Source organism: Daktulosphaira vitifoliae, unplaced genomic scaffold (genome assembly GCF_025091365.1).
Source record: "Daktulosphaira vitifoliae isolate Bord-2020 unplaced genomic scaffold, ASM2509136v1 Scaffold_1, whole genome shotgun sequence".
NCBI classification, from domain to species: domain Eukaryota; kingdom Metazoa; phylum Arthropoda; class Insecta; order Hemiptera; family Phylloxeridae; genus Daktulosphaira; species Daktulosphaira vitifoliae.
Genome location: NW_026099572.1, coordinates 76,077,777 through 76,104,105, shown reverse-complemented (window position 1 = coordinate 76,104,105; position 26,329 = coordinate 76,077,777). Strand labels below are relative to the sequence as shown.

Sequence of the window (26,329 nt, the reverse complement as noted above, 5' to 3'; positions counted from 1 at the left end):
AACAGAAAAAAAATTAAATATCTACATGGAAAATAATAACAAAAAACAATAATATAAACAAATAGTAACAGTAATAAAGACATAATTAACCATCTAAAATAAAAATCAAATGAATAATTGATGAAAAGCTATGTATAAAATTTGCTTAAAAGAATCACGTGACAAAAATTTTTCGGCAATAAGATTAGCTAAACATTAGAATTAATATGCGGAGCTATAGTTGTTCTTATAAAATGGAACATCAAGCACAGTAGATTTCCTAAACTAATTAGATTTACTTTAATTGTAAAAAATGTTTAATTTTTTTTTTTTTTTTAATCAATTTATGGAATTTTTTATTGTGTAGGATAAATTAGAGTTTTTTTCATTTTTAATGTGCGTAAATATATGTTTACAATTAAAGTATGAATTTCTTGGAGTAAAAAGCTTAAATTTTTGAGTTACAATAGTCCCTAAGGAGATAATAAAATGCTTTGATTAATTAAAAAAATCCAGTACAATTGGGATCTGGTGTAATGGGAACATGATATAGTAGACCATTAAAGATTGATGTCAAGATTATAATTCTCGAACAATCACAATTACTGTATAAAAAGAGTACTGGTATATGGATTATTCTTTTACTTAAATATCTGTACATTGAATTGAAGACAGAAGACTTATATATACTTACATACTACTCTGAGTACCCAATTTGCTTCAGCCACTAAAGATGGTACTTGAGGGTTTTCTGCTCGGCAGGTGATTGACTTACCATTATCGTCGGTTGTTGGCACAAATGTTATCTCACTAGATGTCACATTTTCGTTAACTTCGTCGGGCTGCAAAAAATATCAATATTTTGTCGTAAAGAATTTGAAATATTTTTATTTTTTAATGAATAATAGACGATCACAGATTACATATAGATTTAAATCAATTAAACGTACAAAACAAAATTTAACTAAAATTAAACAAATATTACTCAACTAACTTTCAAAATTAAGCTAATACAAGAAATATATAACTTTACAACATCATTGATTTAAATTACAATACTTCTTTAAATAAAAATTAATTCAGGGATAGTATGAAAAAATATTTAACATTTTTTTGATCGTCCAAATTTGTGTCCTAACATTGACATTCAATTGATTGGTGCGAAAAATAGTAATTGGATTTATGTGTAGGAATATGAAATATATAGATAGATCTTAACAAAAAATTAGGTATCATAAAAACAGCACTTCAGGACAGTCTTTTAGGATTAAGTAAATTATATAGCTAACATAAGTCATCAAAATGTCTTCTAAATTTCAATGTTTCTATATTGAAATCAACCCATAATTATTTAAATGTTTGATCAAAATTATTTGTTTTGTATTAAACAATTTTGATAGGGACTCCAAATTATTGAGTCGTACTCTAAAATTGACCGGACAAGTAAAAATACTCATAATAATACAATATACTCGTAATATTTAAAAATTCATTGTAATATGTGTAAACTTTTGATTGGACTAAAGATTGCCTTTTCTAGTAATATTTTGTATTTTCATAATATTTAATAATTTCAAAATAATTTAAAGAATGAATTTTGTTTTATACTTGATTAATGAAAATGAATTCTTGTGTCATAAAAATATGTCTATAAATTTAAGTCAGAGTTTTAAGTATACTCATTTACATGCTGTAGATGTGTATATTTAAGATATCTGTAGACTAAAGCTATCTTAAATATTTAAAAAATCTGTTCATAAATATTCATTATTAGTATTAATTAAATACTGAAATGAAATGAACCTTTTTTGTATTCCAGTGAAAAATTATTTTAATTATAATGAAGCTGAAAATTGTTTTATTTATGTACTATAAATTGAAATTGATATTTTTTGCTCAACTAGAAAATTAGAATTGTTATAATGCTATCAATATACTTGTTTTATATGACATGAAGATACAGCATATCATATTCTCTTGTGCATTTTCATACGGTGGAGCATTGTAGACTTAAATAAGTCAATAAACCACTACAACCGTTAGTCAGATTTTATATTTATATTTTTGGTTTGCTGCAGCTTTATTTTTTTATTTACCATTACGCTTAAATTTTAATTAAATCCAATGAAGAAACCTTAATGATTTTTTCCCTCTTAATGTATTGTTGTCATTTAACCATCTGCCGGTCCAGTAAATCGAGAGAAGAAATTCATTTCTGTGAGTTTGAACCTTGTAATTGTTTTCATTAAGAAGATAGAACTTTTTAATGTTTCTTATTAATAAAATCAATTGTTTGAAAAACGAACACGTTGGTTTTTCGAATACATAAAATTGTTGAACTTTGATAATTAAGTAATAAAATGTGAATTCACATAACTATCAGATTTAAATTTGAGGCTCAACATTTTTTAAAATAATATTTTATTATTTAGTTCTAAGTTTACTGGTATAATTACATTACTCGTCAACACATCTGGTCCCAAATAAATCATTTACAAGTTTTTCGGAAATAAATTATTGAAAATTTAATTTATTTAATGTAGCGCAAAGTACTAGAGCAGGTTCATTCGTCTAACGGAATCATTTTGGCGAGAAGAGCCGGTGAAAAGGGATCAAATAGATTAGAGAATCGGTTTTTCTTGAAGTACTTCGTGAAGGGTAGGAGAAATGGAGCATGAAATGGTCGATGGAAGACTGTCTGAGATGCGTTTACAAGATTTTGACGGTAAATTTTTTCAAGTTTCGATTATAATAATAACGTGAAATGTGAACAATGTTGTATAACGACAGTGTCACCCGCGTGACCGTATTGTTCACTTTAATAACTTTTGGGGACCGTACTGCTGATGAGAAAACGAGCTAAAAACTAGATGGTTAAACTAAACTCTTGAATCATGCATTTTTTAAAAGTATACGAAAAAAAATGAGAAACGCCGTGTTTAAAATTTCATTACGAAAACAGACTAACCCCGAAGGGGTTAGGTAAAGTACTCGAAGTACGCACTAAAAAACCAGCCCGTATAGACACAAATTTGAGCTGCCAACCGAATTAAGTATGTGAATACTTCATGTACCATTTGTCCCACACACACAAATATTTATTTTTAACAACACAAGCGGTTCACTCTTCGAAGAGGATCTGACTGTACTCGCAAGACGAGGCTACAAATTTTACAGTAGGTGACGTGCCAATCTTTCGCATAGACCCTTTAAAATCGTTCAAGAGTTTTCGATTTATTATTATCTTTTTTCTTTTTTGCAAGCGCAAAAAGTTTAGATGGCTAGAAGGTGGGGATTGAAGGCAATGTTCATATTCAGCGGTTGCCCGGTTACAACCGTAAATCATCGAACGAAACTATCTGGACGGAACTAAGGGCGCAGTGGACTATATTATATAGTGCAACACGTCCAAAACTGCTGTTGCTCTGTTAGTGAAAACTACGAGAAAGACGAATGTGTAAAAATGAAAAGGGTTTGATTCGAATCGATTTTGCATGTATTTCTTATTTGAAATGGGTATTTTTTAACTTATTGCCGACTGACTCATATGAGTGTAAGGATGTTGAAACTTTCTGAACATCCTCAGAGCTATGAAAAAGTATTTTATACTTTTTCTATCGTATGAATAAAAAATTCAAAAGAAAAGAGTTAAACCTACAGAATTAAAAATAAGCCATACACGCATAAATATTTTATTTATCCGTAGCTTGGTGTTCAATTTACAGTGATCATTTGCATTAGCTAATGAATCTACAATTTTTGTTAAATGTTTCGAACATTTTACACGGAATATTGTTTTGAAATTGTCGAAAAATTACCTAATTATTCATGTGCACACCTTTTATCCTTAAATATAAAAACTTTTACACTTTTTGAAAAGAGTGATCGGTAGGCGGTAAGATTGGGCGTAGTGATGGTATTACAGTAATCAAACCGTCATTACTGTGTAAACCAATAATTTCTTATGTGAAAAGCCGCCATTTATTAAGGTGGGTCCGAAACCAAATACACACGATAAAAATCTGACCTTTTCTATAACTTTCTGTTGAAACGCTACGTATAATAAAAATATACAGCGCGCAAAAGTTTTAGCATAAACTTATAGTTACGAAAACGTTTTAAAAAAAAAAAAAAAAAATACCCAATAATATAAAGCAAAAACTACATTTTCCAGTGTGTTCATAGTTAATGCATTACTCAGTTATGAGTTGGTATATAATTATATTGGTTCATAATAAATTATAATAATAATAACAACAATAATAATAAAACAAATTTGGGGGTCAAACAGGTCAGTGAAAACATGTCGTTATTATACACAAGTGTTGAATTATTAATAAAGTTGATTCAATAATTTTGTTGAATATATCAAACACATTTTAAATACAAACTATTATTTAAAATTTTTATTTAAAATTTTTATAAATAATTTTGTAAAAGTGTCACTGAATTTTGTTGTTTTAATTACTACATAACTCGACAAAATAATTACGTAGAACGGTAAAAAATATTTGTTATCATGAAATTCTTTCGACATTAGCATGTCAATAAACTATTTGATAAACTTAGGTCAAACTCAGATGGAAATTTAATAACATGTTTGAATTTATTATTTTCTTCAGAATTCGAAAGAAAACGCTCATAAATTTTTTCGGCATTAAATATAATATTTACTGTAAATTGATTTGTGTACGCACGTCGAAATTCATTAATGTTTTTTATTATGCTTTGAACGACCAATGGTTACTTTTTATTATTTTGCATACACTCATATAATAATATGTTCTTATTATTTTACAAGTAAACATAATTTTTTAAATCTAATATGAAAACTTGAAAGTTCTATTAGAATGTCACAAATATCTACAATTATTAATTTTACAGCAAGTTTATTAAAAAATACTTATGAATACAATCAAGACTAGTCTAGATTTTATCCATGCACTACTAAATTATTTCATTATGATACATGTCTATTATTCTTATTCAGATTATATTTAAAATTTGCCTGTTCATAAAATCAAGTTTTTAAATATCAGTCGAACCACTCATTAGTTGTGAAGTATTCTCTTGATGCAGACTTTTGTATTGTAAGAGAATCAACTTATCATAATTTATGTGCATGATTATGATAGAAATATATTTTTTATTAATTGAAATTATTGGTATGTAGATTACTTTAATGGCACTGTAATCTATTTAGATATAATATGATATTTATAAAGTAAGATTGCGTGCACAATTGAAAAAAACTATTGTAATTTAGGAGGTTTTTTTTTCACTATTATTTCCTTTTAATTGAATATGGATATATTTAAATAGTTAATTTATTTATAAATTATAAATGTTACTAATTCATATATTTTATCGTATTTCGTAAAATTTAAATCTCAATTGCATAATAAAATGAAGTGATTAAATTATTCCTTAATTTATTAGTTATTAAGTTATTCTTAGTTTGTTAGAAAAATGATATTTCTATTTTTGAATTTCTATGGTTTCGCTTTTCGTCAAAATGAGAAAATAATAACCACTAAATATTTCATTAAAAATTCACGTTTTTCATTGGCTTGGTTTAAATTATCATACATTCAGGTTTTTAATTAACACAAAAATGATAAGATTAAAATGTTTCAATTTAAATAGGCCTTGTATCACATTCAAATTCAAAGTAAAATTGTAAAGAAATTATATTCAACTAAGTAAACAGATAATTTATGTTGTCATCATGAAAGTATGCAGTATTACGTCGTTACCTCCTAATATCCTTTTATTATTCGTACTTTGTTGTTTATACCACTGCTAAATGTGTTAACAGATATTTATCTTTATTGTGTAAGTTAAGGAGTCATTGAAACTTATAAAATGGTCTTACGATATAAACACCTTCTTACATCCACTGAATTACGAGTTTTATTTGAAGTATCAAACATTTTTGATAAAGTATGAATGCAAATAAGTTCAAAGTTTACATTCAATTTAAGTAAAAATATGGCCAAATCATCTTAAGTGTATCTCTGATCCGATTTAGTTTTGATTAAAAAATATATATATTAAAATAATTTCATTGCAATTTTTTTGGACAAAATATTAATTTATTTAAATTGACAGAATTTATGATTTTATTTATTTATTACTTCAAGGTTGAGATGTTTAAAACACATTTTGTTTTAAACATTTAAATTAATCAAACATCGTTTTATTTGTATCTTTTAAACCATATAAACAACAGTTTACACATCATATTGGTGATTCTCAGGGGAAAAAACTATCCAAATCAAAAATGTATGAATAAAAATAAGTATGTTTATACTTTATTTTGGTAGTTTTCCCAAACACTATGGATATAAATAAGATGAAATTAAATAAAAATGTCTAACATAGAACTCATCATTGTTGCACTATTGGATAAATTGCATCATCAAAATTTTTTTTAAAAATAACAAAGCAAAGTCATATTATCTTTATCAATGATACCACTATACACTGAATTAAAATTTGAAGTACCTATTTCAAGTAAAAATATAAAACATCTAATTACCTATCATTTTTTATTTAAAATAAATTTATTTTAATTCTGTTTAAAAACAATTTTTTGATTAAAAAAACACATTTTATTCTCAACCCTGGTTTATTCATGTTGAAGATTTTTTAGAGTTACAAGATGTTGACTGAAAATAGATTTATTCAAAATAAAATGCCTTGTGTAACTATATCCGTTTCAGTGTAACTTAAAGAAATATAAAAAAAAATAATCTGAATTGATATTAATACCTCTAGTATCTTATTCTAATATAAGATATCAAAGCTGTTTTGAAAATAGAATGTTATGTTTAGTTGTTAATATTTAAATTTATATTTTTATAAACTTGTTAATTCAAATGATATTAATTTTTTTTTTTTAGTCAATATTATATAATACTAGTTAATCAATACTATTACTAGACTTTTAGCTTCGATACGAATCTGAGAAGGTATTTTTAATCAAATAAATAGGTTAATAATTTTAATATAATACTGAACTCAAAATTTCGCCACATGAATAATATTAAGGTTAACATAAAAATGATTTTCAAGTGAAGTTTTGCTCAATTAAAATTATAGAAAAATAAGGTATTCCCACACAGTTTTTATGATACTGTGTTTATTGAATACTGTTCAAATAGTGTTAAAAGCTTTACAAATAATAGAATATTGGAAAAATATTTTATAATATAATTTTATTAAAAAGTTTAAACAATTTATTGAGAGCTCTATGGCGTTATGTGTTTATATTGCTATAGTATAGTGGTTATCAGGTGTGCTTCACACGTACAAGGTTCTCGGTTCGATCCCAGATGGAAACAATTTTGCACTTTATTAAATTTAATTAGAGAGAATTGAATTCTGTAGAAATGCCATTGTATCCATTTTTCAAAATAATCCATAATTGATATTATTTTTTATAGAAACTAACAAAACTTATAAAAAGCTTTAATGAAAGTAAAATGTGTCAACATACAATATGATAAATTTATAGTTACAATTACTATAATTGTCATTTATGACGTTGGACATATACCGTAGTTTATTTAATCAAAGCTTACCATGTAATATTAACAGTATTTAAACTTAGAGAAGTGAGTTGCTTGTGTTTCTAAAGTTACCTAAGTGGACCTTGTGTCTCCTAGAGAATGGCTTCGTTATGACCTTGATTGTTATAAATCATTTGAATAAAAAATCAAATATCATCGTTTTAAAACAGTTCTAATAAATTTTAGTCAGTTAGTGGATTTAACGTGATTTTATTCAATTTTGAATTGACGTATAAAAAATATTTAAATTTCGTTTTAACAATTCATCTACAAATCAAAGCGAGAAATCAAACGTGTTGAGAACTACACATTTTCGGGGAACTGAAATGTCTTGAATTCCATTAAAGAGCATTACTGCATTATTTTATTATGAAGGCATGATTGATAAAAGAAAATGAACGGTTAATAGCCGCTGATGTCCGCAAATGTCATGTGACGTGCAAAAGTTTAACCCACACTCCACATACTTATCGGTATTCAAACACGAATTCATCAATGCATGGCATTTTCGAACATGTTTTGACAATCAGTCGACCGCACAACTGAGAATAATCAGATTATTGACGCGTAAAAATGTCAATAAAGGAAATCGAATTAATAATCATAAAAAACCTTTTGTTTTTACCCTCTTTGGTGTCTCGTGTTTCAATATAAAACGCGGTATTAAATGTATTCATTTTGTTCCGTTTCCGAACACTAAACGATCCCCGAATACCTACTCTTGTTAAAAAAAAAAAAAAAAAAAAGCAAAAGATATTTCCGCTTGATAGCACTCGTGGGTATTTTTCGCAATAATTTATTACTGGTGCGGTACAGGAAGATGTGTAATTCAGTTCTTTGCTGTGTCCGCCGCCACAGTTCGACGTGTACACGATTAATGGTTGACAGTGTTAACGAGAATATCGTGTTTACACGGCAAAGGAATATATAAAAATAAAACTCACACCAACCAAGTGAGCGGGCAAAACACATTGTTGCGAAAATGTACTCCAGAAATGGTACGCTCCGTGTTACCGTCACGGTGGGTGGAGGCGAATGACGGAGGGTGACAAGTTTCAAAATTATAAACTAAATTTGCATTATCCTCTACATGACAGGTGTTAGCGATACGTTTATTCACATGTAACCATTACTGGAGTTCTCGAAATTACCGAAACGCGTGATGTATTGGCGCGCCTCGTTTTCATTCCAAAAATAACGCTATGGGCTTCCTCATAAGCTTCACCTCCCCCGGCCCCTCGATGATTTTTTGCGCCGGGCATTGTCCTACAACGATAATGACACGCGGGTCATACAGAATATCACAATCGTAATACTCCATCGCTAAAAAAATAACTCACCGGCTTAATACCGTGTGTTCTTATTATTACTTTCATCGCAATACAAATTGAAAATCATTAGATAAAAATAGCGGACGCGCAATGTCCGTGCGATTTACTGTACTAATGCACGTTAACATTAGATATTATTTCGATAGGACAAATTGGTGTAACAAAAAAATCGAGGTATCGCGTGACAAAATCCGTTTAACGCGTCGACACACGCGATTCGAATAAAATTAACCAAGACACTCGGAGTCTTAAATTTTAATTTTTTTCATTAAAAAATCAAATGTTAGAAAGCTTTTTTCAATTGAAAATCAGAGAATTTATGTGACGTTGTTGTTTCATGTTGTGACATTCTTGTGGCAACGTTATATTTTGGTAGGATTTATATATTGATTCAAAAAACTAGTTGTCTTATGGACATAGGTGCAAATATTAAAACAATTTTGAGCGTGTTAATTTAGATTCTGGCGGTACTTTTAGTACACCTGAGATTTACGCCAATGTTTATGAAGCACTAAAAAAAGTAAAGGTATTGATTCTCTTTGGGTTAATTTGTTACTTAAAGCCTAGGTGTTGCTATTTTACAAAAGAGTAAATTATATATTTTACCTATCTCGTTAAAAAAAAAAAACTGGAAATTCTATAGCAAGTACTCACATGCTTAACATTTTTACAAAGCTCCGAGCTTTTCGATAATTTGAATTAGTTATTTAAGCCTTTAAAAATTAGATAGCCCGTATCGATGGATTATTTTAAATAGAAAACACGAGTAAAACTAATGCGATTTCATTCAGGTCTTTGGGTCGTCGATAACACTAATTGTATTGCTGGAAGTCAAATAAATAGTAATTTACTTAAAATCTAAAAAAAAAAAAAAATTGTACAGTATAATTTGCATACATCGCTGTAATTGTGTATTCAAGTGTCAGCGCCAGACATTACTTTAGCATGTAAAAAATGTCTTTCGAGCTTTTGAAGTACGACAAGCTCGTTGATACTTTAAGGTGGCTTGTTACGTATGACCCTCATGGCATTCCCAATACCCCAACTCGGCCTGTAGACCAACATTTTCTAAGGGATCAATAACCCTCTTCACCTCCGGTGAAGACTATTCCACGTCTTTGCTAGGTTAATGTTTATCCGATTACCCCGTCCGGGTCTCGTTGTTTCCCACCGGAATTCTGAGTGAATTATCTTCCGGGTTTGTTTTGCGTGCTCTTACGGTCACCACGAGAATCCCAAGACATTCCGCCTTATATTCTCCAACGATCTCTAACACCAACCCCGCCGGTCGTTAAGTTAATGTTTCTATACCGTACTCTGCTGAAATCTTTATCGAACAGCTATCATAATCCACTTTTGAGAACCATTACATAAATATAGTTTTAATAACACGTTACGCTCCAGCAACGCAAAGTTTCCAATTTAGTTTTACTACTTGACAAACAAAGTCTTACAATTAAATATAGTTTGACGCGATGGTTAATGTTTAATTTTCGTCAACTATTATTTGTCTCGTTGTAAAGAACTATAAAATGCGACCTTGATAAAAAAAAAAACAACAGTAAATTACAAAAAAAAAGTACTGACCTTGGTTTTTAGAAGTTTTTTGTCGTTTCGATACCACGTAATGGTGGCCGGTGGTCTGGAACCCGCACTGTGACACGATACTTCGTATTTATGGTCAGCAACTAAAATTGAGTCACGGTTGGTAAATACTGCTGATAGTGGGGCTACTGCAATTTGAAAGAAAATTTTATTATTTAATTAGATTACATAAAAAAATCAACAATTCTTGACACCATAGAAGTATATATAATGAATTGAACATGTTCAATAATTGTGTCACAAACAATATTTTGAACTTTGCAAAGTTTATGTATCGAAAGATTATCGTATATTTCTATACTTAAAATTTATTTATGTCAGTTCGCGCGTTAAAGGTCCCGTTAATTTAGGTTTTACAAATTGAATTAATTTTCAAAGCAATGCTATAAAATGTTACCATAAAATTAATTTTTCAATTTTGTTAAAATTCATTGAAAACCAACACAAAGATATACAATTAAAAACAATAAATCGTTTTCAAACATATTAATTTGTTAAAAAAAAATATATATATATTTCTCAGAAAATCAAAACAATTTTAAAAATATATTTTCATCGCTAGTTTTTAATGAATCAGAAAAATTACATTTTAATTAAGTTTTAGTGTCTCGGTTAATGTACTTTGAATTTGTTCAATATTCAGTTCCGTGTGTTTTTTTGAAAGATAGAAATTAATTAAAAATGTTGTTAACGAAAAATTTCCTTTTTGTGTGTATAATTAAAAATATTAACATTAGTGGAATAATCAAAACGCCGAGATTTAAACCATATCTTTGTTTTTAAAAATTTAGCAATGAAAAAAATTGTAAGTACTGAAAAAGTAACTATTTCAATGCTTTGACAACACGTTCTAAAATTTACCATGATAATGTTAATGGATCAACGGTGTTGGATACATTAATTAGTAAATAAAAGCAGGTAAGAATTAAAAGGTAAAACTAATTAAAGCTCTTGCTACTGTTTTTTTTTTTTTTGAACATTATTTTAATGTGTAAACAGAATAGATTACTGTCATTATTCTCACGAGTTTTTCATAATGATGTTTAATTAAAAACCTATTTGTAATATCATAACAAAAAGAGCAAATGTCTTTGCTTATTGAAGTACAATTTTAATTAACTCTTAAAACGTAATCTATAATAATGTGCTATAATTATTTATAGTGGAAGCTAATTTTAATTGACACTCTCGAGTGCCTTTATGTGGTTTGTTTAAAATTATTTTTCATGTACTTACATCGTAAGTCTAATACTACAGACGATCGTTGTGGTTCTATTAGACGTGTATTTGAGGCTTGACACGTAAATACTGAATTCAGGTCATGTCTATTTACGGCTGGCCAGTACAGGCGGTTTTCAAAAACATCATCAGAGTTGTGCTCGCATTTGTCATCGATCACTTCGCCGTTTTTCAGCCACTCCACTACCGGCGATGGTTTACCTAAAAGAATTTCACATTAATAAAGTATAATTTAAAAACTGATTATTTTCTATGTCTTAGTAAAAAAAAAAACCTTCTTGCTGTAATTTAATAAAGGCATTTCAAGTTTTCACGACATAACTAAATTACATATACTATGATCCAGTAAAATGAAAACCAGTCAATATTTTATTCGGTAAAAAAGACACATTCAAAAGTTTTAGGGACGTCTTATATTTTTTGTTATAAATATTTTAAAAAAAGTTTGTCATTTGAAAATGTTTTTTCTATAAAATAGAAAGATAGAGTTGTCACATAAATGGTAAGAAAGACTAAAATCTAGAGCATCGAAATAACAACATTATTGTTTTATACAATTTAATGCAATAATTAAAAAATACAGGAAATAAAAATTATGAGACATAAAATAAAGAAATATTTTTTAATGTCTTACTAATTTTTTATGAATAACACTCTATTACAACATTACTTTGAATGCAATTTCACATATGTTTTAATGCGTATCATTTAGAAACATTAGTTTTAAGTAATACTATTGAAAAGTAAAATAACTTTTAATGTTTTCAATGTATAAAGTCATCTACATGGGAAATATATTAATGGTCAAGTATAAAAAGTATATTACACATAATGATCAACGAATTGTTTTTCTTAAATAAATTGCAACATTAATGGAATTTATTATAAAATTCCAATACGAAATAAAATGACATTTAAAACAATTCAATTTAATTAAATGCACCTGTGTTTTTATTCATCAATAGTTACGTCTGGTTAGACGGCGCCTGACTTATGCAATTTCGGTACATAAATGCATAATTTTTTTTATTATTATTTCGTACAAACAAATCACACTTAGTAAGTTATTTTATACCATTTTTATCGTTACATGTAACAATAAAAATTATTCAAGTAGATCTTATAAAACGTTTATACAAGTATGAAACAACATTTAGTAGAAGTCACACAATCCGTAGAGCAATTATGCTCTGAAATGGTACAATATTATTAACTGTATCGGAATCTTGTTATCGGGTATCCATTTTGTATCTGGCCAACTATTGTGTTTACCTTAATTGTTTTTTCTTTTTTAGAAATTATTTCTGTCGTTACTATTCAGGGCAAGGCGGTAAGCCGTTTCTATGCAGATAAGCTACTTTCAACGTTTATGTGCGACTTGCATAACATTAAAGTTGTAGTTAACAAAATGAGTTTTGACATGAAATAGAAAATCCGGTAAACTCTACTAATATTGATCGCACGGACACAATAAAAAATATGCCTATAAAGTGCAAATTTTCTGTATTATTTAGAAATGTAGATTTTATATTGTGTAGTGTATTTTAGCTCCTTCAGAAAAAGGTTATCCGATATAAGTTATTCAGCTTAAATAAAATATCGTCTAGATAAATTATTGAATTAATAAAAGAATCGCACATAGTTTAAGTCAGCAAAAGATACAGATGAAACTAGAAAAGCTAATGAAGCTGAAACGTGAAAAGACCCTAGAAATTGGATATTTACCTCGGACCTTCTGTGCCTTATAAATTAAATGCAGTTTATTCGGACAGCCGATAAAAAGTTCCTTTCTCTCTAAAACTACTTGCTTAGTTCACAAGTAATTTTTATCAACAAAGAATCCATCGGCTTCCTTCGTTCCTTTGCTTCCGTTCCTGTAGGAAGCAAGTCTGTTTAAGCGTATCCAAATATTACGTGACGTGATATTATCTTTAAGTATTGTGCCCAAGAGATCTCAAATAGCTCTGCAAAGCCCTCCTAAGATTATACTAAGACCTTACATTTGCGACTGACTGGATGAACGTATAATGGTATCGTGCGGTGATTTAACAGCAGAATAGATTCAGAGTATATTACACGACCATATCCTATACAGTTCTATTCATTATTCGTGATATGGTTATTACTTATTGTTATTATTATCACAATACCTTCAGCAAAGTTGACATTAATTTAATTTTCAGTCCACAATACTAGATTTTATTCTGTTATAAATTTATAGCTTAATCTAATTTTGCTATTGCATTACAAAATATTAAAACTATCGTCTATTAAAAATAACTACTTTAAAAAAAATTCCAGAAATTTTCTTTAAAAAAATCAAGTGTGAGCAGCGCGCGTCTTTTTGATGAGAAGGCGGTGAGGGCGACCACCTCCCTATACAATTTTTTCAATAAAAAAAATAATAATTTGTGTACCTATAATAGTTATACACATAGTTTTTTACATTTATTCTTGTGTACATAAACTGATGTAGTCATTGTTAAACTAGATTTTTTTTAATTAAAGAGTATTACACTAAATTGTTTAACTTAGCTATAATCTATTTTTATTTTGCTTGTTCATAATGTTCCAAGGTAAAAGTAAAAATTTGATACGAGTTGGAATTGTTTAAAAGATATTTGTTAAAAATTAAGATATTATAACGAGCATGGCGAGAAAATTTTTTTTCATCTTTTGAAAAAGTTACAAAACTTATTTGAACCAATTATATTCAAACTAATTGATAAAAATATTTTTAATTCGTCATAATGTTGACTTGAAGACACCATATATATATTAAATTATATGCATTAAATTGTTCCAAAACAATAATTTTTTACACAAAAAAACTCCAAGCTAAAAAAAAAAAATAAGCTACAAAATGGTTGGATATCAAATTTTCTTTCCACTTTACTTCAACTTTTCAACTCGATCATTTTACTTTTGTACTTAATTCGTCACAATATTGTTACCACACTATTAGCAGCTTTTTCATAATTATCTTATCTACATTAATAGATACAATTTTCAAACATAAAATTGTACAAAAAATGTTTTCACTCGATTAGGCGTATGCTCAAGTATTCAATAAATCAACAATACTCAAGCTTTAATTATTATATTTTTTTAGTACAATTTTACCTAAATTTATTTATTTTTCTTCTTATTATATTGCTTGTATTATCTTCATTTATAATTTTATTGATAATCTCAAAATAAGCCGTTCAATTGTAAAATAATCGAGTTAAAAGTGAAGTTTTTTAATTGTTTTTGTAAAAGCTTAGATAATTTGATATCAAACCATTTAGTAGCCAATTCTGTTTATTTTTTTTTAGCTTGATGTTTTTCTTTAGCGTTTTTGTGAAATGTTAGTCTTTTTTACTTACATTATTATCATTTTAATTTCTTCAATTTAATAATACTTGCATTGTAATTGTCACTATTTCAGTATAATGAATTATTCATCAATTATTTCATTAATTTGAGAATAAATAATTGACATTTAAATATACATAGGTTATAAGTCTAGTCGGTTGACCTGGATTGACAAAGAAACCTTTGTATGCAATTGTAGTATTTGTTTTTTTAACAATTTGCTCGTTAAAGTGTCAGGGATAAAATATAAACGATAAAAGAATTACGTTCTTAGGCCATATAATTGTTTGCACATTTGATTGCGAGATCAGTTGATTACTACAATCAAATACTAGTTCTTTATTATGATCTAATAAATCCATAGTCCGTAGATAAGAAGAAACATTCATTTATATAACGATGATCTGTGGTCTTATTTGAATAGCATCAACAGTGATAAATGTCTGGAGAGACTATTGTTGACACTTACACTTTAAATTTAATTTCTGTAAAGATTTTCAAGACCAATTTCGTATAAACCAAGTTGTCTTAACGTTCTTTTTTATCCTATTTAAATGTTCATTTTGAAATATTTATTTTAAAAATACTTATTTTGAGCTTATAAAATAATCAAAATAATAAACTTATTACTATTTGCAAACAGTCAATATTACGCTCTCATTTGTCTGGTGTTGTCTTTATTTCTCTCTCTCTCTCTTTCTTTAAAATAACTGGTTGTGACGCCTCTCGGTATCGATCTATTATAACTATCAACAAAAAGACACAACTCAACATTTTTCATTTTTGCAGTAACATTAAATTTAAACCAAGAAGTTTCATTAATTAAGCCTATTTAATGTCTTTGTCTAAATCTTTTAATAGCCAAAACGATGTACTTCTATAAATCTTAGTTTAATGCTATATCAGTATCACAATTAATGAACTTTGAAAGGTCTTATTTATATATCCAAAATATATAAAAAGCATTTAAAATTTTTTTTTCAACTTTTTTTTTACTGTGCCTATAGATTATAATTTTAAAATTACACTCGAAAAATACGTTTACAATATTTGATTTTGAGTTTTTTGCTATGGCCGCCCGTATAAAAAATTATGTAGATCCCCACAGACTTGAGTATTTTCTGGAACGACTTAAAACTTGGAAATCACCATGGGATATAAATACCTTACATAAACAATCAACTAGGATAGTATAATTTGCTCAAAAATCATTATCCATGGTATTTTAAAAAGAGAATGTAGTGACTATAAGTGGCTATTTTACATTTAAAAAGAAAATTTTTGCTGTTCACCAACGACTAAAACGATAAATATTACTCGATATTTCATCAAATTTGACTATAAATTTTTTCTACGACTTGTTTGACAAAATTTGAATAGATCACAGAACTAATCTTATCACTGTAAGAAATAATCCGAAAATCGACATACGTCTGTATGATATTTTTAATATACATGTTAATTTTACTCGCAAGTAGTGTAATTTTTACATAAAATACCAAACATTCGTTCACAAATATAAAATTTTTATTACTATTTACCCAAAATTTACTTGATTTTGTATGCGTTAAAAACTTTCGTATGTAAGTATGTATGTATGTATAGATTTTAATACATGTGTGTAAAAAATTGGAAAGATTTTTTAAGGATGTAGGTATTAAGTATTAAGGTATTAAGGTATTTAGATATTACTTGAAATTTGGTGAAAATATTTATGAAGTATAAAATCTTTTGACCAAAAATAGACATTCTAATTTTTTAAAATGGAGTTGGGGTGTATTTGGAACTTTTTTAAATTTTATTTAACTATTCCATAGTGATAATAATATGATATTTTCATTTAAACTTTTAAAATATTTCATAGTGTATATTTTTTATAGAACATATGGAAAGTTTTAAAGAGCCCTATAAACTTGTGTATTTAATAAGATTGATTGAATCTCTGTACATATTCATAAAAAATATCAGAATAACATTATTCTTTTCGATAATTAATTTTATAATTTATTTAGGGAGTTAAGGAAAAAAATTAAAAGATAATTTAGAACTTTTTTATTATTTTGTTATAATTTCGCGTAATGGTTTTCTATGACTTAAATTTCATTAATTTTTTGAAATAGTAAAAACTACTAAGTGTACCTAGTATGAATAATTTAATAAACATTTTTGAAGTTTACATTTCCACACTTAAAAGTTAAGGTTAAAATGATCGTAGATTTTTCGTTCAATTTTCATTATACAGCTTTGGTCACAGATAAAAATAATTCGTAAAAAAATTTCAGTTGAATCGATCTCTTTGCTGTTTCAAATGCCTAAAATTCCTGTCAATCTGTGCAGAATTAAATAAGCATAGTAACGACCTAGTTTATTTGTTTTTATTTTAGCTTAGCTTGAACTGTTTAATTTAATATTCCATAAGGTAGAAAAGTTTTCACATTTCTTAGTAAATGATTATTTTAAATATAGATTCTGAAATACGAACTTATGGATATTCAGTACATTATTTTATAATTAAGATTTTTTTCTTTACTGAATTATATTGATTTTCTACTCGATTCAAAATAATAGTGTAAAAACTGGAACAAACTAAATAAAATTAACAATTCGCAAAGAAATTAAAAAGGTTAGTGGTTTGAGCGCTAAATTATTTAATTGTATGTATATAAATTTTATTGAAGTGTATAATATTTTTTAGAAACTAACAAGTAATTTTTTTTTTATTATGCCAATATTTAGCTTAAGATGGTTTTTAAATTAACAATAGTTATAAGAAATTGTTTACAAATAATACTAAGAATATATTCTTGATTTACTTTTATTGTGTTTGTTATATTTATTTATAAGACACCAAAATTGTAATACTCCTAACAACACATTTCTTTTCAAATGAGTTCTCAGATGATTAATTGTCGACAACACAGAACTCTTTTGAGGTGCTTTATATAAATGTAATTATCAAGTTTCATAAAAATTTCCTATTTATGATTTTTTTTTTCATAATTTTATTCCTTTATACATTTGAATATGTTTAGTACAGTGAGACGATCGGTTTTATATTAGTCATCATTAAATTGAAATCCATTTGGTATGTATAAGTTTAGGAAAATTAAATTGCATTGGATTTTTATAGACTTCCGTACTAAAAATTATAATCTTTGATCATTTATTTGAGATTAAATATCGATAATCGTGACTGAATACTGAAGCTAACCCGCAGAGTGCCAATTTCTTACATCATGATTTATATATTTTAATATACTATATTATTTATAACATTTTTTTTTTTGAAATTACAAAAGCAGTTTTTAATAAAAAAATGTATTACAAATTTACTTGTGTTTTATTTATTAAAAAGTAAATACTTTGAATGTCGAACTAAATAATTTTTTCTTAGAAATATAACTTTATGTTACCTCGGAAAATAAAATCAAAACAAGGTGTATAACACATTTGTCAAGTATAATATTTAAATAATATTTTTCTGGGAATTTTTTAGTTGTTCGGAAAGTACTAACGGTACGCAGTACATATAAACGTATTGCAACTAGCTGTTAGATTGACTTGAGAATTACCGTTTTAAATATCAGGAAAAAAGTAATTGCACTCGAGCGAAACATTGTAGTAGACAGCTAATACAAATAAAAATGTGTAAACGGAGAATTCGTTACTGCGAGAATCGTTTAAAGTTGTTCTGTGAATTTTTCTTTGTTTCTCTCGTGTTTTTCCTTTACACCCCAGGGTTGTTTTCAAAATTAACTATACGCTCGTGCCGTGTTCTTCGACACTTCCATTTTGACTAATATAAGGCGTTTATAAAAGAACCTTTATAAATATAAGTATGCATCGTGTGATATCTTCGGGCGTTTCTTCTTACTCACTCGAATGTACACACGTTCCGAATACACAAACAGTATCGCCCAAAGTATTTCGATGTGTGCGATCTACTTTGGTGTGGATCGTTGACTGAAGTCGAAGAGCCCAATAACAATGATCAATATTTAATAATTGTCGAATCCCGCAGCGATTTCTGAGAATGTTACATATTATTTTATTGCGCGAAAAGAAACAAAACGATCGTTTTCATGAAAAACTTTGACGGTTTATATAAATCAATTGAGAGAATCCTGCAAAATAAAGAAAATATCGTGTTATTATAACACAATCGGATCGGAATCGTTTTGGCGACCGTATCATTTCTTTTACTTGATTTCCGCAAAGTCTAAGTGATTCTTAACAAGTTTTGAGTATTAGGAAAACCAATAAGTTTCGGATTGTATCAGCTCAACGATGCGTATGATATCGCAAACACCATCACCACAATGACGATAAACCGTGTAAGCGACTGTTATATGAAGGGCAACAGATGCGTGACGTTATAACAATACCGCTGTTGATGCTTTTGAATCTCATGTTACATCCCTATGCTGTATTAATAATATAAATTACAATATTTTGTGCGCGTTCTAGCAGAGATCACAAGAGTAACAAAAATATTTTCTTCCTTAGAACTTTAATAATCATATTTAAAGTCCACAAACTTGAAATAACAACTGAATATTGTTGTGTGTTGAGAAATTTTAGTAACACGATTTTGTATGATTCGCTTTATTACGAGATATTAATCAAAACTAGGTATCGATTGACAATAGCATTTAAGATTATCAAGACTACACGTGTGTACCTTTTTTAATATAGATAACAAGCAAACCGTACCATAGAGATAAATTTTAACAATTTTGTTGTGTATGTAAGTAGTAACCTTGAGGACTACCCAATAAGAAAAAATAACTTAAGTTAAAAAAATAACGCGAAAAATTACAAATATTTTGATGATGAACCTTTTGTGTTCAGCCTTCCCGTTGTTGATTTAAGAACGATATTAAATAGGCGCGTGACGTCACAGATTTTATTACTGCGGGGGTGGCCATACATTTCTTACGGGTTCCTATCTTTCACCTTCACAAAACATATTTTATTTCACCTAAGAAGCTTTTTTAAAGAAAAAAATATTAATTTATTTTTAGTATAATTTTTGAGCTGAAAATTGTTGTAAGTTGTAAAAATAATTAACTCGAGTAATTGTAGTTGTGGAAATATAATCTTTCTAAGTTTATAAATTAAATAAATTTATATTAACTTTACTACTACTCCAATTTGCTTAAACGTGTTTCAAAATTATTTTTGTGTCTGTCTAAAAACGCAATACGGAGAATCTATAAGGGCTAATTGTCTCTAATCAATGAGTATCACACTCATTACGTTATTGACGAGAAACAAAAATAAAAGTTGGTGGTCATGTAATAAGTCCATAATTCTTATTTTAAGGATATTTATCGCATTAAAATTGAAAATTATACTAAAAATAAATTTTATTTTTTTCTTTAAAAAAGCTTTTTAGGTAAAATAAATTATGTTTTGGCTTTCAAGAGTTATTAAAAGTGAAAGATAGGAACCCACAAGAAATGTATGGCCACCCCCGCAGTAATAAAATCCGTAACGTCAGGCGCCTATTTAATATCGCCCTTAAATCAACAACGGGAAGGCTGAACACAAAAAGTTCATCATCAAAATATTTGTAATTTTTTGCGTTGTTTTTAGTCAGAAAAGTAGATTTTTTAATTGGATTGTGCTTTGTATATTATTCCCCAAATACACAATAGAAATGTTTATCGTACATGCATTGCCAGGTTATTGTAGGACTTGCACTAAAGTAATCTTTTGGGTGTTGTTCATTTATGGTAATTAAATTATGCATGCTTGTCATAATTTATTAAATAACGTGTACTAATATGAATCGTTAAAAATAATAAATGACAAAATATTATGGTCTAAAATTATTAATTTTTAATATGTTTTGAGAATGCTAAAGTAGCGTCAAGAGTGTAAGTTACTTAATTACTTACGACTTGAGTTTATAAGATGACTAATGTATATTACGTCTAGCACTATCTGTGGCACAACGATGTCTGATCTATTAAATATGACATTTTAAATGAGGAATATTCAAACCAAACGATATAAAAGATGTTTTAAATATATTATCTACTCAAATAGCCATAAAAAGTTTAAATAACGATAGTACTGTTTTATTATAAAATATAATTTAATGTTGTTTTTTTTTTTTAACATTATTATTAAATTAGGAAGTGTTAAAACAATATTACATCTAAGTCACAACAAACCAAACAAATAAGATATAACAAGATCCGACATAGTTTTAAAATTTTATAACACAGCTCACGAAAAAGGTTGAATGTCTCTTTATATTTGAAGAGATGTCCCTTCAAATACTCATTTTTCGAGTAAACCAAAAACGTGTCACGAATATGAACACGCGCTAGTTTTTTCATTGTACTCCTTAATCAATTTACTGAGAATATGTGCTAGTCTATATGAAAATCGATTATACCAACAAGATATTTTTTTCCATTCAATACAATTACGATGTAATAAGTTTAGCATTAAATTTAGTGTTTTAACCAATATTTTATACGATTTTAATTTCCCAATAAAATAATTCAAAAATAGACGATTGTTGCATAAAAATTCAGTTTTTTAATGACTCGATTTTTGAAAATTTAAACTAATTGAATGCAAAAATAAATGTAAATATAGATAAATAAAATAATTAACTAACCTCCTGTGACACGACATATGAGAGCTACATCATCGTGTTCATTGAGCGGACCAATTGTGTGGTTGAACTGCCTACCCCACTTGTCAAATATAACCGGATGCTCAGGTGGCACTAAAACAAATGAAAATGCACGTATTATAATAACAATATATTAATAATGATAATAATAATAATGCTGTACAATAATTTTCAGCCATAGATACATCATATTCCTACCCCTTAAATACGCGCTTTCCATGTTATTTGCCAGCAGTCCATGTCTTTACTACTTAGTGTTCCGGAAATTGTCAGTGGGGGAAAGAAGAGAGGAGGGTATACGCATAGACCACCATAGGCATGACAATTGCCTGGCTATTGTGTGTCCGCACGGTTTCCTTTTCCGGCCATATCTTGGACCGGAGCTATTATATTTTCCACAAAGCCAACGTACATCTCCTACACTTACACTACCCGTTACCGCCCCTACCACTACCTCGTGCTCACAACTATTTTGTACTACAACGATGATTGGACAATGGTTGCAGTATTGCATGTGCTCGGTGGTACAATAATTCGAGTGTCCTCCGCACAATTCGGTCGGAAAATATGAAAGTCGTGCATCCAATGAAGTTGATCAACCGACATAATTACTATTGATAACTACATTTTGGAAAACGTCAATGTTTGATCATTGAGCAGCACTGTATATTTATACTGTGGACGGGTTCGACTACCGTTAAATTGTATTGTGATCAAGTACAAATATCTGTATATTAGTTTATATAACTAAAACGTTATTATTGAGCTGGTAATTGTTGTAAACATTCAGTTTTAGATGTTTTATTGTACGTGGACAAATTACACGGTTGAATTTCCGAATTGAAAACCAGTACAGTATCACAATAGCAAAACCTATCGGTCGTTAAACAATTCATGTTCGATATAAGCTAAACAAAAAGAGATACATAATTAGGTAATAATAAAGATATCTGCCGGTTATACTTTGCGCTACTGTTTATGATATTGTGTTTACAGAAATTACAAGAAACTCTTCAATTATATACTTAATTATATACCTAATAAAAATATCGCTCAAAGGGTTCAATCGATAAAACTAATAAGATTATTTAGTATAGTTTCTACTTAAAAGATACGAAAATTATGATTGGTCCACCGAAGGTAATATTTTAACAACTTCGTTTCATGTTACATTTTTCACCGTTATAATATTTTACTACTCATAAAGTACACTTTACTTATTAAAATCAAGAGCAATTAAAATTTCATGTTCATTTAATAGTATAAATTAAATTTTGTCGTTATTCGTTTTTTTAAATCATTGAGGTACATTAAAAATATGTTTAATGATATGATAAATATAATTATGACCGATTCAGTAAAATATATTAATAATTTAACAGGACATAGCCAATTGTTAGTATTCTAGTTTCTAGATTTAGTGATTGAATTATTTGTTAGTGCTACAATAATTAAAATATCTTGGTCTCCCTTTGATTTCTGTTTGACGTAACTCTCTACTAAATATTACCCAAAATACAAGGATTATATGAGTTTTTGTTTGATCAAAGAAGTATAGTAGTTAAAACAAATTAATGCAGACGAAACGTATTTATATAAATACAACATTTAAACAGTTTTAATTGCTTTCTGTTTGGTAGAAGATAAAAATGACGTGACCTTTACTCAGACTTAAAAAAAGGAATGAGTTTTTTAAAATGCTACTATTAAAAATAAAGTATTCATCAAAATAGATTGTTAACTGTCCAAACACATTTCAATTAATTTTAATTGAGCAATTTTTAAAAAAGTTTTTTCATTAGTGAGAAAAACGGTTTCATAAAAAAAAAAAAAAGCTCTTTGGTGATACTTTATATTATGGAGGGAGAAAAATTAAGTAAGTTTAATGAAAATGCATAAGAAATGTAAAATATGGTTTTATTCTATGTTAGAAATAAGTGACTTTGATTTGGTTTTGATCTTCAAAGTATAAGTTTGCTACATGAAAATTGACTATAACGGTAAAATATGATTTTATTTGAAAATCGTTAATAAAACAAGAATGAACAACAAAGTACAGGTCTTTTAAAATAAATACCAAAAGGGTCACTGCGAGTTAAAGGTATGTTAGTCCGAATTTAAATATAATCCCGAAATTCTAGAACTGCATATTTTAAAACTCCGGGAACTAAACACTGATAGTTTTCGACAGCTGGACAGTTTTACTGAGGTTTGTTAAGCAATAAGTGAGAAAAAAGGGAAAGGTATTCACTCTCATAGATTTATTGTTGGGTTTTATTAATTTCAGGTTATGCAAATGCATGTTGAATTCGTTTGGCCACTAACCGAGTTGCATTAAACTTTTATTTTAATACTGAAATTATCTAGATTTGACATTTAAATAAATCGTACACTAGGTAAATTAAATTATATTTTGATTCTCAAACAATTAAATAGATAATGAATTTTTGATGAGTAATTACAATTCAGAGTCATAAGCGTTCTAATATATTTTTCCAAAAAAGATATATTCAAAAAAAAATTGTTCTAAATTATTAAAAAATGTTGTCTTTTATTTTTTTATTAAACAATGTTTACAAAACAAAATATTTAAATGCTGAAAGTAATAAATTCAATAGTAATAATAAATTATTATTACTATTGAATTTTATAAAACGCCATTAAAAATGTGAATTAATCACATTTTGGTTTCAAAACTGCACTTGTAAAAATATGATCAAATTCTCTCATTGCTAAAAATGTCCAACACATGTACATTTTTAGTACATAAAATGCCATGGAAATTTAGGATAAATAATGATAAAAATGTTATATTTATGTACAAATTTTCTATGATTTATGTCGAAATTACACTATTTGTTTGTAAAATTAACATGTATATTAAAAATGTTACACTGGCATATGGGAATTTTTAGATCACTTCTTATAGCGTGCAAAAATATTGATTAGGGTTTAATTTAGTTTTATATCGACAAACTAAAATGAAGTTTTAAATAATTTGTATACTGGTTAAAATGTGTTAAGGCATTTTTAAATATTATAGCTTAATTCAATAAAAAATAACTACACTCGCAATAATTCTGAAAAATGTGTTTTATTTTTAATGAGAAATTTCCTGTTTTAATGGTTATGTATAATGAATAAATTGTAATTTGTGATGCAACTAGTGTAAGTAACGAGTTTAATTACTATTCTATTTGAAGTTTCAACTGAAACACACTATTATACGTCCTTTGTAGAATTTTTATTATTGGATTTTTGTTAGCAATTCGTTTTTAACGCGAGGAAATAACGTAATAAATAAAGTCATTTTATTTTTTTATATAAAACACAATAAGAGCCTCAATTGAAAAGCAATTACAATGGAAGTGTAATTAAATTTAAATAGGTTTAGGATATAGTATTGAACGAAAAAAGTATTTGTGCAGTTGGGTCATATAAATTGATCGAAACCATTTAGTGTTCAAAAAACAAAACCTTTGAGTTTTTTTAATATAAATAAAATTTAATATCGAGATAAGGTACTATTGTGTGTTGGCAAACACAACATGTAATTATTTTTGAACATTGTAAAATCACAGTAAATCATTTAGTCGACGTTGTTTGACGCAATTATCGGACATTAACAGTAATTGTGATCGTTATTCAGATTAGACACGGGCATTATGTAACTCGGCGTTATTAACGAGCTTGGGTCACTGCCTTTAACGGGGGAGGTGAAACGAAACGTTTAAGGCGTGAAAAAACTTTGTTTAGAGTATAGCGCCAAGATGGTGATGGAATCGTGGAAAAATATGTCTTGTCTCCGGTAAGTCGTATTTACTTCGGTAATTTTTTTATAACGTCGAGGCAGACAATAACCGACATTTGCGTATAATATTCCCATTCGACGCAGTTATATACCGTAAATCTCCGCAGCACAACAGTAAAGAAACATTAAAAAGCTGAAAATCAGCGAGAGTCTGCGAAGGAGCGAGAAAAAATAAACGGGAAATTCATACCAAACAGAGGTGGTAAAATGTGTACATAAACCTACTTTTTACTGAGCTGCTGCAGGTACTGCATAACAAATGTCGCCGTTACCTCTGTACACGATGTGCCGCTGATGCAGTCGATGCGTAACATAACATTATATCACTGGGGTCCTCGGCGAGAGCACATTTTGTTGGCGAATAAATATATGTGCGCCCATATTTTGTAAAAAGTAATGTAAATTGTGCGTTAATATATATTGTCGTGTTAACACGGCAAAGAAAGCACTTAATGATGTGATAATGTTTATTTATGTTGTGCAAGGATCCCACGGTGTTAATAATAGTGTCGTCGGCATATGCTGTGTGAAAACACCCTTTTGTTTTTTTTTTTTTGATTTATGATAAAAAATCGATTTATGTTTTTTCCGGGGTGGTCGTAGTGCTGCAGCCCCGTTGAATTTATAATTCTACAATAATAGTTTTTTTTTTTTTAACGACATTTTAGATACTTGAGAGTTTTGTAATGAATTCAACTTCAACGAGAACAAATGTAACAAAATTGAATCATATTATTGTAAGAACATCATAGGAACTTAGTTAAAAGAATTTGTGCAA

General features: G+C 27.9%; 1 protein-coding gene across 2 annotated transcripts in view; it reads right to left on the bottom strand.

Annotated features, from left to right (window-relative positions):
• LOC126897039 (nephrin) overlaps nucleotides 1-26,329 on the bottom strand; it is a 163,421-nt gene that overhangs the window by 20,668 nt on the left and 116,424 nt on the right. For both annotated transcript variants that reach the window (XM_050670395.1, XM_050670396.1), the window contains exons 4-7: nucleotides 21,723-21,833; nucleotides 11,726-11,929; nucleotides 10,472-10,617; nucleotides 674-821 (exon numbers count right to left, since the gene is read on the bottom strand). In XM_050670395.1, coding sequence (XP_050526352.1) covers nucleotides 674-821; nucleotides 10,472-10,617; nucleotides 11,726-11,929; nucleotides 21,723-21,833 — 609 coding nt within the window. The remainder of the gene's footprint in view (nucleotides 1-673; nucleotides 822-10,471; nucleotides 10,618-11,725; nucleotides 11,930-21,722; nucleotides 21,834-26,329) is intronic.